Genomic DNA, 14,324 nt, shown 5'->3' with positions numbered 1-14,324 from the left:
TTGTTTCCCCGAGCTTTTGAAATTTGTATTTGTATATAAACTAAAATTGTAATTTGTTTACGTCTCTCTCAACACCTCGCAGCAAGCATGTGATTCATCGATTTTCTGGTAAATAATATACCGATCTATAGTATCGTTTTCGCGACTTCCGATTTGATAAAATCAAAATCGTACTTTGTTTAGCATTATTAACAACCTCGCAGCTTGCAAATTGCAGCTTGCATGCTGGGATTTAATATCAATTTTTGATACAATATTCGTAAATTCCCTCGTCTGATGCGCTGACTTATGACTCCTTTGTCTTTTAGTTAGTTTGGCAAGTTATAACTTGTGACAAAACAAACAAAGAACTACACTTCAGCTGGTCACTTGCGATGCGTCTTAATATTAAATAGAACTTTCATAAACTAGTTTTCCATTTAGTTTATCGACTATTAAGTTTATAATGAATTACATTTGATCAAAAGTGTTAAAATGCGAAGAGTTTAAAATGGTTTAGTGGATCATCTGGACATATAAAAAAAACAGGTTCAGTGAATAAAACAATCGTAAATTAATATCCATGTTGCCGACTGAAATTCGCACAACAACGGTATTATAACAAATAACTACCACATTAATAGCAATATTGACCAAAGTTAAACAGCGTTTCCAGCTTGCATGGGTTCGGTATTTCCCATGTGAAAGGTTAATAAGTGTTTAATTAAGCTCAGCTTAACAGTTCTAAATAGAACGTACAAATCTTTTGATCAAAAAAATAGATCATAATTTCTTTCCAGTTTCTCAGAATATACATGTGCTGATGTGCAGTAGCCCAATGTGCACGACATGCATTCGACGAACTTAAAATATTTTTTTCACTTCACTGATTGACGTTGGCACGTTATATAACTATGACCTTGACAGCACAGAAACATGCCAGATTCAGTTATTATATTCCATGAATATAATAAAGAAGAAGAAACATAAATAAGAGTATTAATCATCAAATACTCGTGTCATATTTACCTTTTTAACATAATTTATACTGCTGTCATATAATGACGTATATCCATAGTCATCGTCGACTACTAGAACCTGCTCAACACTTTTTATTTTTTGACGAATATTTTTTTAACATACTTTTTAAGACTTGACTCCATGCCACTTCCCATTATTTAGTTACCAATCATGTGAAAATGCTTTTTACCCATTAACGCTAAAAAAGTGGAAAAGTACATTAATATGTTCCACTAGAAATGTTTTACTCTTGATTTGACGTTTCTTTTTCCACCACTTTTCACCATTTTATTTTCACCATATTACTCCACCAAAAACCAATCACACCCTTATTTATTTTGGGGTGATGATTATTTATACCATACTTTAAGACTTGACTCCATAGAGCGCATTTGATGAAACTCAAAATATTCACTGCATTTGTTAACGCTGCACGTTGTAATTATGACAGTGTCACTGACAGCAAACAAACATATTGAAAAGAAAAAAATACACTAAACATTTAAACAATGACTTAATTTTATTTTATTTCTCTCTATATAAACCAAACAAACCAAAGCTATAATCCACCACAAATAGAGAAACACACAAAAACACTCTGAAAACTAGCCAAAGAAAGAGAACAAAAATGTTCTACTTCATCCTTCTTCCTCTCCTTGTCCTCTTGGCTTATAAGTTCCTCTTCTCCAAAACTGAGCGTTTTAACCTCCCTCCTGGTCCACCGTCACGTCCCTTCGTCGGCCATCTCCACCTCATGAAACCACCGATCCACCGTCTCCTCCAACGCTACTCCGACAAATACGGCCCAATCTTCTCCCTCCGTTTCGGCTCCCGCCGCGTCGTGGTGATCACTTCCCCTTCACTCGCCCAAGAAGCCTTCACCGGCCAAAACGACGTCATCCTCTCGAGCCGCCCGCTCCAGCTCACGGCCAAATACGTCGCCTACAACCACACAACCGTCGGAACCGCTCCTTACGGCGACCACTGGCGTAACCTCCGCCGCATCTGCGCCAACGAGATCCTCTCCAACAACCGCATCACCAACTTCCTCCACATCCGCAAAGACGAAATCCGCCGCATGCTCACGCGCCTCTCGCGTGCCACGACACACTCCGACGACGCAACCCGTTTCACTCACGTCGAGCTCGAGCCGCTTCTCTCGGATCTAACGTTCAACAACATCGTTAGGATGGTTACGGGGAAGACGTATTACGGAGATGACGTATACAACAAGGAAGAAGCGGAGCTTTTCAAGAAGCTCGTTTACGACATCGCCGTGTACAGCGGCGCGAATCACACGGCGGATTACTTGCCGGTGCTGAAACTGTTCGGAAACAAGTTCGAGAAGGAAGTCAAAGCTCTCGGAAAATCCATGGACGATATCTTGCAGCGTTTGCTCGATGAGTGTCGGAGAGACAAAGACGGTAACACTATGGTCAACCACTTGCTCTCATTACAACAACAAGAGCCTGAGTACTACACTGACGTCATCATCAAAGGACTAATGATGGTAACAGAAATTCAAATTTCGATTTAATTAAAAACATTATCAAGTTCAAAGATAATTAATCTAATTTGTGGTTTTCGAAAACATACGTTACTAATAATATAATATAATATAAAATACTAAATAGTATAATTTGCAAATAATGATGACAATAGAAATTCAACATCTCGATCTAATAAAAAAAACATTTTTTAAGTTTAGAGATAATTAATCTAATTTATAATTTTCAAGAAACAAGCTAGGTACGTAACATTAACAATATACTAATTAAAAAACAATACACTAATCACATAGTAATATATTAAGTATCATAAATTTGAAAAAAGTATCATAAATTGGCAAATAATACTATTTAGATTACATTCCTTTCATGAAATTGTATAGTATAATATACTATTTTTTTTTAAATATACTATTTTTTAAAAAATATACTATTTTTTAATAATTTATAACTGTGTGTTATTTATATTAAATAATTTAAACAGTTTATAAGGTAACTATAATTTTTTGAATACTGCTAAATTGTGAATATATAACACACAGGCGATGATGCTCGCCGGAACCGAGACCTCCGCCGTAACCTTAGAATGGGCCATGACAAACTTGGTGAAACATCCCGAAGTGTTGGAGAAGGCGAGAGCGGAGATCGACGAGAAGATCGGAAAAGACCGTCTCATCGACGAACCAGACGTCGCCGTCCTTCCATACCTCCAAAACGTCGTCTCCGAGACATTCCGGCTATTCCCGGTGGCGCCGTTTCTTATCCCTAGAAGACCAACGGAGGACATGATAGCTTCACAGACGACTGCCAGAGGTCGCAGGTTCGACTCTCTGTCGGCGCGGTGGTACTATGACTCTCCAAAAAAATCCTAAGGGATTTTCCTGGATTTGGGGCACCGCTTGCGGTGGAGTCTAGTCACTATAAAATGTTTACCCAAAACAGTTTTATTTTACCAAAAAAAAAAAACGGAGGACATGAAGATAGGCGGTTACGACGTACCGCGCGACACGACGGTGCTGGTTAACGCTTGGGCTATACAGAGAGATTCAGAGTTCTGGGACGAACCGGAGCGGTTTAACCCCGATCGGTTTGACAACGGATGCGGCAGCGAGTACTATGCTTATAAGCTGATGCCGTTTGGAAACGGCCGGAGGATTTGTCCCGGCGCTGGACTAGGGAGGAGGATAGTGACGTTGGCGCTAGGATCGTTGATTCAATGCTTTGAGTGGGAGAGTGTGAAAGGTGAAGAGATTGATATGTCGGAGAGTGCTGGGTTGGGTATGCGCAAAATGGATCCTTTACGTGCCATGTGCAGGCCTAGGCCTATTATGTCTAAGCTTCTAATCTAGTTAGAAGTCTATGTTAAAAGAAAAATAATAATGAAATGACTATTGGAAGGGATTACTATTATTATTTTTGATTGATTTTTAATGTCTACTTTGTCAAAACTCAAAACAAAAAAAACGATGAAGACATTCTAAGGTACTGATCATAATTCGAAATTAGGAAATCTGCATAAAAGACGCATTTTAATTATACTAAAATGATATTTTCAATAATATAGTTAGGTAGAATGTACTTTTGCAACTGAACAAATGTACAATACATAAGTTATAGATTTATTGATATATTACAGACGATCTCAACATTATTCGGCTAGATAATATAAAATATTATGGTATGAATAAAAATAAAATTTATCCACTTGGCGAAATCTCCACATCAGTTTGAAGCAGGCAATTAGAAGCATCAAAGGCTTCATTTTGAGCTTCCAAGCATTTCTGAAATAAAGAGACGGATAAAACTGTCAAGATATAGATGGTGTATTCACATTAAAAAAAAACACAATTCCAAAACCTTTTTTTTTTGCTTAAGGATGTTACTAAAACGTAAGTTTAAGACCCATTTTTGTATTATAATCAATTTACCTTCCGAGATCGAACTTTATCCAACGTCTCCTCGAGTATTTTCTCTTGATACTCAATGTCATCTCTTGTTCCCCATTGATTTGGATGTTTTAGAAAGTACCTTAATTTTGAAAATAAAATAGAATAAATAGCATTAAGGATATACAAATGAACGATACTGGTATGTTTTTTAAATATGTACTAATCATATGTATACAATAAGATGAATACCCTAACTGTTGTTCCACTTTCGCCAATTCGGCTTTGCATTTGAAGATTTCGTCTTCGATCTCCTGTTTAGAGAGAATTGAATGGTTAAACTATAAACGAAATGAATGATTGAATAAAAACCATGCATAAAGTGGATTCCTATATATAAAGTAATTCCAAATAATTAGAAAAACGTCTATCCACATACCTTTGATCGAGTTTGAAGAAGAATCCCGTCGTCAAAATTTTCTCTGGGCCTATTAAAATAGAATTAAACATACTTACTTGTCATAAAATACTACAATATAAGTGAAGTATAAATCAAAGAATTATATAATTTGTTTTATCGAAAAAAGAATTATATAATTTAAATGTAATCGATTTAAAGTGAATTCATTATAACCTCAGGATCGATTCAGGATATTGTGATTCAAAACGCATGACATCTATCCACCGTCGTATAAACTATATCCCCATATCAATAAGAAAAAGATCCAAATTAGATATAATGATAAGGATATTTTAATGTCCAAAATAATTATGTAATTGGCTTGGTTATTATGAGGATACTTACCGTTTCCTCTTGGACTTGGAATCTGTTAGTTGAACCAACCAGTTACAATTCCAATAGGCCATGCACATATAGATGTTTATTAAGTTAGCATAATAAAACTGGCTATTGTTGTAAGTTCCTTCATGCATTAACACAACAAAATTACCTTGGACGTATAGGCACATCCACATACTTCTTTATAGTCTCTTCCATCCTATTATATATTTAACAACATATTAAAATTGATACGGAAGAAAAATTAAAAGAATACCGATGATTTGATAACAAAAACCCACTTTTGATGAAATAGTAAATATAAGAATTACAAGATTATAAATGAGATTTAAACAAAGTTTTGACAAGGAAACAATACCTTGTTTTCGTATCAAACAGGAAAAGTTTACCAGAAGGTGAGAAGAAAATGAGAACCATTTGAACATTACAGAGAACAAAGAGTTCATAAGCTTTTTTCAGAAGCCCGCTTTTTCTTTTGGCAAATGCAATATTTCTTTGTTGTCTATCCACTATTTTTCTCATCTGTATTTTCACTCTCCCCATTTTTTTTCTTTAGGTTTCACCTTATTTCTACAATGTTTTTCTTCACTTATTCATTTCTAGTTGCGCTTATAGGAGTATATATATAGTTTTGAGAAGGCTTAATATGTCCAAAAGCTTGTAGATTTTAGCAGTAATTTGTATTTAATAATATTATTAAATTTTAATAAATTAAATTTAGATAAGGTTACTAAAATTGTTATTTTCTTAATCCATCTCTTATCCACCAGATCATAAGCAGTATCGGATCTAGAAAATATAATGAATAGAGGCAAAAACAGTGAAAAAGATATAGTGTTGTCCTAACATTGGTTTAGTGGGTGCAAATAAAAGAATTTAACCAACTAAATTGCAAGATATATATAAATTCTGATGTATTTAATTTTAGTTGTAATTTTTACTGGGGGCGGTTGCACCCTTCTTGTTCCACCTAGATCTGCCATTGGTCATAAGTAATATAGGGGTGATTGGTTCAAAGGCAATACAGATTTTATCATTGTACTGTTGTAAAATTAAATTATATATGGTAATTGTGGATATATTAAAATCAATATATAAATAGTCACTATTAATTATCTGCTGTATATTTATTACAAATAAATTATAACATATATTATATACTAAACAAGTAGCTTATGATATAAGCAAGAAGATTCCATATAAATATCCAAATTAACTTTTATGAATTTTTTAAATATCCGAACTTTTTAAATATCAATTTAATATAAAGAATAATTATTTTATTCTTTTTAAATACACCAAATTTCAAAACCATGCTCATACCCAACTGTATTCACTCTAATCAAGAATTTTAATAAATTTCAAAAAAAAAAAATCAAAATTGAAAAATTGAAAAACAAATCTTAAAATTTTCTAATTTTATTTTAATTTTCATGAAATTAACTAAATTATAGATTAAAATTTTAAAAAAAATCTTAATTTTAATTGAAAAAAGAAATAAGTTATATTTAATTTTCATAAAACAAACTAAATTTGATATTAAACCTAAAAATAGGATTAAAATTTTTAATTTCTTTTCAAAATTTAGTTACTTTATTCTTGAAACTTAGAATAAAATAGATTTTTTTAAAAGATCTATCACATACTGAAAATAATGTAATTATCATCTCTAAACTTTTGTTCATACAGAAAGATGTCAAAGAAAAAGTGGTTCATCCACTTGTCAACAGACTTTCATCATTTATCATTGATATTTAACTATATATCTTTTTTGAAATTGTTCTTATATAAAACGCAACATATATCAAATCTGATGAAAAAGAGAAAAAAGTAAAATTGTAACATCACGAGTTGTGATATATTAAAAATATTTAAGGTAATTGATTTGGCTATGTATATTACCAAAGTTGACTAATCTTTTCCGTCACACATCTGTTTAGAACTCTAGAGTTAATCGTGATTGGGCTGACGTAGTGAAAGGATGAGTGACATATCGGGAAGTGATTCGCGAGACCATACGAGTGAGGTCAAAACATGGAGAAAGATCGGATGATGATTGCATGGTCAGTAAACAAGACTTTTGGGCTTTGGATAAATTAATGCATCTCCCGTCGGACGGGATGGGGCCCACATGCCGAGTGAGCGGACGTGGATGGTCTATTAACCGTAGACGGTCGGGGTGTTACAAGTGGTAAGAGTTGGTTAGCCATCTCGGTTCTGACCCGAAAGACGCCTTGAGACCAGTCGTGGGGCGCAACGAGAGCGTTGCGTTCTTTGAGAGGAGGTGAATTGTAACATCTCCAGTTATGATATATAGAAAATGTTTAAGAAAATTGATTTGACTACTTCTGTTATCAAAGTTGACTTATCTTTTTCGTCACACATCTGTTTCGAATTCTAGAGTTAAGCATGCTGGGTTGGAGTAGTGAAAGGATGGATGACCTATCGGGAAGTGATTCGTGATACCGTACGAATGAGGCCAAAACACAGAGAAATGTCATGTGGTGATTGCATAGTCAGTAAATAAGACTTATGGGCCTTGAAAAAATTAATGAACTTCCCGTCGGACGGAATGTAACACACGGGCCGAATGAACAGGTGTGGATGGCCCATTAGCAGTAGACGGTCGGGGCGTTACAAAAATAATATTGGAAGATAGCTACATTGCACACACGGTCGAGCATAATGAGCTATATAAGTACTATTCATATTCATAGATAATAAGCACATGCCATATCCCCGTAGGTTCTGAATAGTTATCAAATAGAGAACGTAAATTAGATAGAAAATGTCCAGTGTCATTGCTCTCACCAGTGAATAACCAAAATGAAGAGAAAACACTGCTTCCTTGTTAGTTGTTACTTGCATGAAAAAATTAAAGCATATATACAAATAATCTCTTGCCTAGGTTAAGATCCGCGCCTTGTGCGGAATGAACATTTTATATATAAATTATTTTATATATTATATGTTTATAACATATTATGAAATAATAAATATATATTGAATAATTAAAAAGTTATTATCTACTACTTATATAATTAAATTGGTGCTAACATATAAATAAATTTTATAAATCGAAAAAATATGTTTTCTATTTGATATGATATATATGATAGTAACATATATATATATGGTATATTTTAATATTAATATTTATTAGATGATGTTTTGTGCTCATATTTTTTTTTATCATTTGTATCTATTATAGCAAAAAGTCTAAATTAGTGATAACAAAATTTTCACTGTGGGATTAATGATTTAAGTAATTTATAATATTTTAAAAATTTAAGTTATCAATATTTTTTCAAAATTTTTATAAAAAAAATGTTCAAAGTAAATTTCAAAATTAAGATATTTATGTATTTTTATATGGCATATAGTTAATTTAAAATGATACACATATTTATATATCTTTTATTTTTGATACTTATTAAATGAGACTTTCAACTTATATTATTTTTTAATTATTTGTATCATGTCATAACAAAAGTTTTAAATCACAAAATTTGAATGTGAAACTTTTAACAGTTTTAATAATTTATAATCGTTTTTAAAAATTCAAAATATAATATATAAATATTTTTTAAATTTTTATTATATGGTTACTATGATTGTTTAATTTATTTTAATAGCTTAAAATTAAACAAATATAATTATAATACACACTTATTTTTATCAAATATTTATTATTCAAAATCATTAATTGTCATATATACGTTAGCCACATTAGGCAATTCCGTAATCTTATTTAAGAAAATAATGAAGCACATTAATAATGTATTTATTGTGGTTTAATAAAAAACTTATTATATATTTAGATGAATCAATTTATTTCTCTAATGATTCTAAGAATCATTCTAATGATGACACGTGACTACAAAAAAATGTTGTAATGCTTCTCAAATAATATTATAGGGGATTCTCCTCACATATCACCAGTCCCCTTAGTTGCGATTCAAAAGTGTGGATAGTTGTATTTTGCATATTTTTTTTTTGCTGCTCACATAGTTGAATAAAAAGAAAAATATATGTCATCGACAATGTTAATGTTTAGATATATTATACTGCTAATGGTCCGAACCGTTAGTATAGTGAATAAGATGGGCAAAGTTACAAGGAAATTTTGATTAAAAAAAAAAAAAGTTACAAGGAATTTAGTTACCATCTCCAAACGAGATTAATCGACAATGCCGGTCCGGACACTGAATCGCCTTGACATGGATGGCTAGCTGATATAATCTCCTATACATCTTCGCTCTATGGTTCCAAAATATGTACAACTATAGGTTTTTCGTCTAATATCTAAAAAAAATGTGTAGGAAAAACGATTGAAAAAAAAATAAAATTAATTTGATTATGATCAATACAACAACAAAGATTTTCACGTGCCCTAGTTTAGAGAAAGGGAATAAAATATTCTGACAGAATCCAACATAATTAGGACAATATCTTTGTATAAACGTTGTGTACGATAATACACATTAATTTTCATAAAGATAAAAAAAAAAAAGAAAAGGTCAAAGACGTGGAGTGAAGTAGACCCCACTTGTGATTTGAGCTCTCCCATAAGAAAAAAAAAAAACCTTCGACCACCGCATCTCCGTTTCGATCCGCCGCTGATTGGTAAATTTCCCCCTTAGAATCTGTTGTTTTGAATCTGAAATTGGTTTGTTGTTTTTGATCGACGATAAAGCTTCGAACTTTCGTTTAGGGTTTCTTATTTTTCCGAATTGGGCATTTGCGTATCTGATGATCGTTAACGAAAAGGATGATTTTTTTGGCATTTTCTAGGGATTTGGGTTATGGGGTTGAAGGAATCGAAGAATGATGATGAAGAGGTTGTTGTTGATATATTGGAATGCAATGATGATGAGGACACTGATGATGATGATGATGTGGGCTCTTCTTCTTGTAGCTCCTCCTTTAGTGGAACTGTTTCTGAACGTGATGAGATTGAGGAAACAGCTTGTAATGATCAAGAAGCTGACTCCATCATGTGTACTGATCCTTTGTGGGTGAGGTAAGTAAGCTTCTCACTTGGGAATGATTATTATTATTATTATTCCTTTTTGCTCTGTTCTGTGATTGGTTATGTTTTTCTTAATGGTAGAAAGAAGAAGCTGACTGATCACTGGAGGAGGTTTATACACCCTATAACGTGGCGATGCAAGTGGCTTGAACTCAAAGTCAGAGAGCTTCAGAACCAAGCAGGGAAGTACGACAGAGAACTGCAAGAGTCTTGCCAAGCCAAGGAGATAGAGTTGGAGAATCTCAGATCAGAAGAAGTTGGATCTCTTCTTCAGTGTCGTACTGAGAGAACCAGAGTCAAGAAGAGGAGAAAGAGAAAGCGAGTTGAAGAAGAAGAAGCTTCAGATGTTTCTTCCTATGTGTTAAACCATAATCTATTCTCTTATCACGGTATCTTCTCGTGGTCGTGTTCATTGTTTATCTACCATTAATTATTACTACTTTAATACTTTTTTTTTAATTACAGAAAACCGAAGATCTTTTGGCGATGTTGCTCTCAGTGATAAAAAGAATAAGAACTCTAAGGAGGAAGAGGCAGTTTTCTGTGAGGAGACATTGCTTCTTGAGTTTGGGGAAGGTGATGCGTTCTTGGAACAGATACTTTTGAAGATTGAAGCAGTAAAGGTGGAAGCTCTTAACTTGAAGAACAGAGTAGACAAGGTGGTGAATGAGAATCCATGTAGGTTCTCTTTGGAGCAACAAAAGCAGCCCCTGTTGGTTACTAAAAACGAAGATGATTCTGAAGAAAAGACAGTTAAGTCTGCTTCAGTTTCTGAAGATGATGACGAGACAACAGATATCTTATTGTCTGAAATGATGCAAAGGGAAGGGAAAGCTATTGTTCTTAATAAGAAGACACAGAAGACAGAACAAGCTTCAGTTGAGGAAGGTCCATCAAGACCTGTAAGTTTCTGCAACTTGCACAAACAAACATCGTGTTATAGCTTTTGTTTTCATATGCCTCTTTTTGCAACTCAAATGTAGGTAAGGAACAGGAAGCCACGCAATCTTGAGGTAAAGGAAGAGACTAAGACAAAGAGACGTAGAGTTTCAAAAGAGAAGCCAAAGTCAAATGTTACCAAGCGTCCCAACAAGAAGAGAAAGCGAGGGAAAAGAAGGTCAGGCTCTTCTGGATCAAGAAGAAGATCCTAAAATGCTTTGAGAAACTTCAATAAAACAAGTCTGATCTTGGGTTTAATAATTAAAGTTTTTTTTTTTAACTCTATAGACATCCTTAAGCTTTTAAAGTACAGAGATAGATCTATAGAATTGCAGCTGTTTGATTCTTGGTGTTATGAACTCAATCATCATAGCTATTCAAACTACATGATGGTCTTCATGTATTTCTTCTGACTAAAAAAAAAAACTTTGGAGCTTTGCTTCTACCTTGGAAGGTTAAATAGGAGAATAAAGAATGTTGAGAAATTAGCACATAAAGGGAAAATATTTTTTATTTTATATTTGGGTTTTGGTTTAGTGATTAGAGTTTAGCATCCAGTATTTAGGGAGTGGGTTAGGATAAATGTTTAGGATTTGGAGTAATTTAGTCATTTTATCTTTCAATTAGTGTCAATCTAGTCATTTTCTTCGTAATGCTAATTTTGTCATAATTTTTTTGTGTTATCTAAATCATTTGCCCAAGAATGCTCAAATTAAAAGCATTATTTCAAATACATTCTTCTTGAGAATTTGGCAGAGACAATGGCCAAAATGGTGACCGTAAGGACGAATATAACATCAGGTATAAGTTTGATGAACTTTAGCTGAGGAACATTCTCTCCTGCTCTCTTAGCCGCCATAGCCGCCGGAGGTGATGCTATTCCGGTGATCATAGTGACGTCATCGAGTTTACTTGGCTTCACTTTCTTTGCAATGAACTCTGTGAATACTTTCTTCTTCTCTTCTTTGTCTTTTGCTTCCTTCCACCGCGTGAAACAAGCCTAACTTAATTATCACTGTGTTAGAGAAAATAGTTATGATATTTTTACTTGGAGAATTAAAAAGGTCTTCTTGCATTTATTTTGTCAGGGGTCGGGAAAACAAAGTGTCGGCCTTGGTAATGCCGAGTTGGAGTTGCTACACATCAAACATATAGTTATGTTGTTGATCATATATAGCTTATCTAAAGAAAATCTGATCAAATGGAATGTAATTCTTACTTGAAGATGTCTAAGACAGCAACGTGGAAATCGTCGAAGTTGTTGATAGCTTTCTTGGTGAATTCTTTGCGTCGGTGTCGGTGGTACCCATTACCATATTCATCATCTGCGTCGGTGGTACCCCCATACACCAAAACATACCGAAAACACTTTTATTTCTAATAAATAAAAGGAAGGTCATTAAAATGGTGACTCTTATACGAGTATAATATTAATCGTTGATTGTTAGGTTAAAGAAACACACAACCTTTTCCGAGAAAGCCCATTGAACCTCCCATATCGTCTAGAAGATAGTCTAAAGAAGAAAAATGATAGTGAACTGTCCTGCATATTTGTATTTGATGTGTAGGAATCAGTGGCTTGGCTTGGTGGGTAGGTCTTTTGCAAAGCTAAGAATCTCGAAATCTCATGCACAAGACCTTGGTTTAATTATAACTTGTGCTTTCTAAAGGTTAAAGATGATAAAAATAACTTTTTTTAGCTTTTGATTTGAGCTTACTAACCAAATTATTTGTCTAGTTTGTATTATAATTACAAGAATTATTATAACACTTTACTTAATCTGAAAGATTAAGCTTTTTCAGATTCTACTAAAACTTTTCCCAAGGAAAACTTAACAACAACAAAGGCATTTTCATTAAAAGATGTTCTCTTTGGTCTTTTCTAACGTCTTCTTTTTTTTGTGGACAGTTTTTTGTAACGTATGTAAATGATTTTTAAGCTTTTAAGAGCATGATCAATGGGGGTTCTTAAAGATGGAGTTCTTAGTGTAATCTAAGAACCGGTTCTTAAATACTTATTTAAGAATCTGATCTTAACCTTTTTATTTGTTAAAGTTAAGAATCGGTTCTTAAATTACGATAAAAACTCCATCTTTAAGAACTCCATTAATCATGGTCTTAGAACTAACTTTGCTTGAAAATTGAGTTTACCTACCATTCTCTATGAATATCCTTTGTATACTAAAAGAAAGTTATTACAACATTTGAGGTATATATATGTCATCTCCACAATAATTATTAAAATTTTTAGAGAAATATGTTGGTCCATCAAAACATATAATACATTTTTACTAAACTAACCATAAATAAATTATTAATTATTAATTTTTTAGTTAAATAAAAATTACAGAATTGTCTAATATGACTAAAGTATATATGATAATTAATGATTTTGAATAATAAAGATTTGATAAAAATTAATGTATACTTTATTATTTTTAAAATTTTCAACTTATTAAAATAAATTATACAATAGCATTAACCATATAAAAATTTAGATTTTTTCATATATGTTATATCTTGATTGTTTTTAAAAGACTATAAATTACTAAAACTGTTAAAAATATCATATTAAAATTTAGGTGATCTATGGTTTAAATTTTTGTTATGACAAGATACAAGAAAATCTCATTTAATAAATATTAAGATATGTATATATTAATATCATTTAAATTAAACTATCATACCATATAAGAATACATAAATAACTTTTTATGTATACATCTCCATCACAAGTATAGTAACAGCTGCGAGTAGGTACTATTCCACCTTACGACCCATAGCCTATTATCATACTGAAATGTACATGCACGAACACAACAACAAAATTCCATTCCTATGAACAGAATTTGAGGATATATAATACCACACACCTATTATCTGTAACGACTTTGAAATACTAGATTTTGACCCGCGCTTTCAAAGCGCGGAATTATTTTCGAAACATTCCAAATTTATTTGATATAAATTTGTATTTAATTGTATCTACACTTAGATATTACAAATGAAACATTATATTCAATGTTTTGAAACCCGATCCGACCCGCAGTTAAATTGTCAAATTCGGTGGTTCATATGTAATCCATTTTAGTTTTTTTAAAAAAAACTGTTATTTAAAAATTCTATAAAATCCGTAACAACCGCTAAAACCCGAGATCTGG

General features: G+C 32.6%; 3 protein-coding genes and 1 pseudogene across 6 annotated transcripts; 2 read left to right on the top strand and 2 right to left on the bottom strand.

Moving 5' to 3' along the window:
* Window positions 1–1,379: 1,379 nt before the first annotated feature.
* On the top strand, window positions 1,380–3,938 carry LOC103860449 (cytochrome P450 81F1). Its single transcript, XM_009138084.3, has 3 exons — window positions 1,380–2,509; window positions 3,050–3,292; window positions 3,482–3,938. The coding sequence occupies exons 1-3, from the start codon at window positions 1,628–1,630 to the stop codon at window positions 3,854–3,856; spliced, it is 1,500 nt and encodes a 499-aa protein (XP_009136332.1). The 5' UTR covers window positions 1,380–1,627; the 3' UTR covers window positions 3,857–3,938.
* An 81-nt stretch (window positions 3,939–4,019) lies between these two features.
* LOC103860349 (agamous-like MADS-box protein AGL66) lies at window positions 4,020–8,166 on the bottom strand. 4 transcript variants are annotated; one of them, XM_033276409.1, is made up of 8 exons: window positions 5,551–8,166; window positions 5,344–5,391; window positions 5,199–5,220; window positions 5,028–5,089; window positions 4,833–4,881; window positions 4,652–4,707; window positions 4,436–4,535; window positions 4,020–4,311 (listed from the first exon to the last, which is right to left on the bottom strand). In XM_033276409.1, exons 1-8 carry the CDS (start codon window positions 5,733–5,735, stop codon window positions 4,156–4,158), a joined length of 678 nt encoding a protein of 225 aa, XP_033132300.1. In that variant the 5' UTR covers window positions 5,736–8,166; the 3' UTR covers window positions 4,020–4,155. The 4 variants fall into 4 exon arrangements, with proteins under 4 accessions (XP_033132300.1, XP_033132333.1, XP_033132280.1 ...); XM_033276442.1 differs by having other exon boundaries at window positions 4,020–4,288; window positions 5,551–7,456; XM_033276389.1 differs by having other exon boundaries at window positions 4,646–4,707; window positions 5,551–7,449.
* Window positions 8,167–9,668: 1,502 nt separating this feature from the next.
* Window positions 9,669–11,548, top strand: LOC103859947. The gene is made up of 5 exons (XM_009137579.2): window positions 9,669–9,818; window positions 9,987–10,215; window positions 10,306–10,613; window positions 10,690–11,126; window positions 11,208–11,548. Exons 2-5 carry the CDS (start codon window positions 9,998–10,000, stop codon window positions 11,373–11,375), a joined length of 1,131 nt encoding a protein of 376 aa, XP_009135827.1. The 5' UTR covers window positions 9,669–9,818; window positions 9,987–9,997; the 3' UTR covers window positions 11,376–11,548.
* A 307-nt stretch (window positions 11,549–11,855) lies between these two features.
* LOC103860040 lies at window positions 11,856–13,555 on the bottom strand (annotated as a pseudogene).
* Between the last annotated feature and the right edge of the window lie 769 nt (window positions 13,556–14,324).

The sequence above is a fragment of the Brassica rapa genome, chromosome A01 (genome assembly GCF_000309985.2).
Source record: "Brassica rapa cultivar Chiifu-401-42 chromosome A01, CAAS_Brap_v3.01, whole genome shotgun sequence".
Taxonomy (NCBI): Eukaryota; Viridiplantae; Streptophyta; class Magnoliopsida; order Brassicales; family Brassicaceae; genus Brassica; species Brassica rapa.
The sequence above is the reverse complement of the archived record's forward strand: the minus strand, read 5'-3'. Positions and strand labels throughout refer to the sequence as shown.

What these genes read in the sequence shown, in the direction of transcription:
- LOC103860449 (XM_009138084.3), top strand. Translation starts at nt 1,628, where the DNA reads ATGTTCTACTTCATCCTTCTTCCTCTCCTTGTCCTCTTGGCTTATAAG. An exon ending in TCATCAAAGGACTAATGATG is followed by an intron (nt 2,510 to 3,049) that starts GTAACAGAAATT and finishes TATAACACACAG; the next exon opens with GCGATGATGCTCGCCGGAAC. An exon ending in CTAGAAGACCAACGGAGGAC is followed by an intron (nt 3,293 to 3,481) that starts ATGATAGCTTCA and finishes AAAACGGAGGAC; the next exon opens with ATGAAGATAGGCGGTTACGA.
- LOC103860349 (XM_033276389.1), bottom strand. Translation starts at nt 5,735, where the DNA reads ATGGGGAGAGTGAAAATACAGATGAGAAAAATAGTGGATAGACAACAA. An exon ending in CTGTTTGATACGAAAACAAG is followed by an intron (nt 5,392 to 5,550) that starts GTATTGTTTCCT and finishes AATATATAATAG; the next exon opens with GATGGAAGAGACTATAAAGA. An exon ending in ATAAAGTTCGATCTCGGAAG is followed by an intron (nt 4,312 to 4,435) that starts GTAAATTGATTA and finishes ATATCTTGACAG; the next exon opens with TTTTATCCGTCTCTTTATTT.
- LOC103859947 (XM_009137579.2), top strand. Translation starts at nt 9,998, where the DNA reads ATGGGGTTGAAGGAATCGAAGAATGATGATGAAGAGGTTGTTGTTGAT. An exon ending in ACTGATCCTTTGTGGGTGAG is followed by an intron (nt 10,216 to 10,305) that starts GTAAGTAAGCTT and finishes TCTTAATGGTAG; the next exon opens with AAAGAAGAAGCTGACTGATC. An exon ending in TAATCTATTCTCTTATCACG is followed by an intron (nt 10,614 to 10,689) that starts GTATCTTCTCGT and finishes TTTTAATTACAG; the next exon opens with AAAACCGAAGATCTTTTGGC.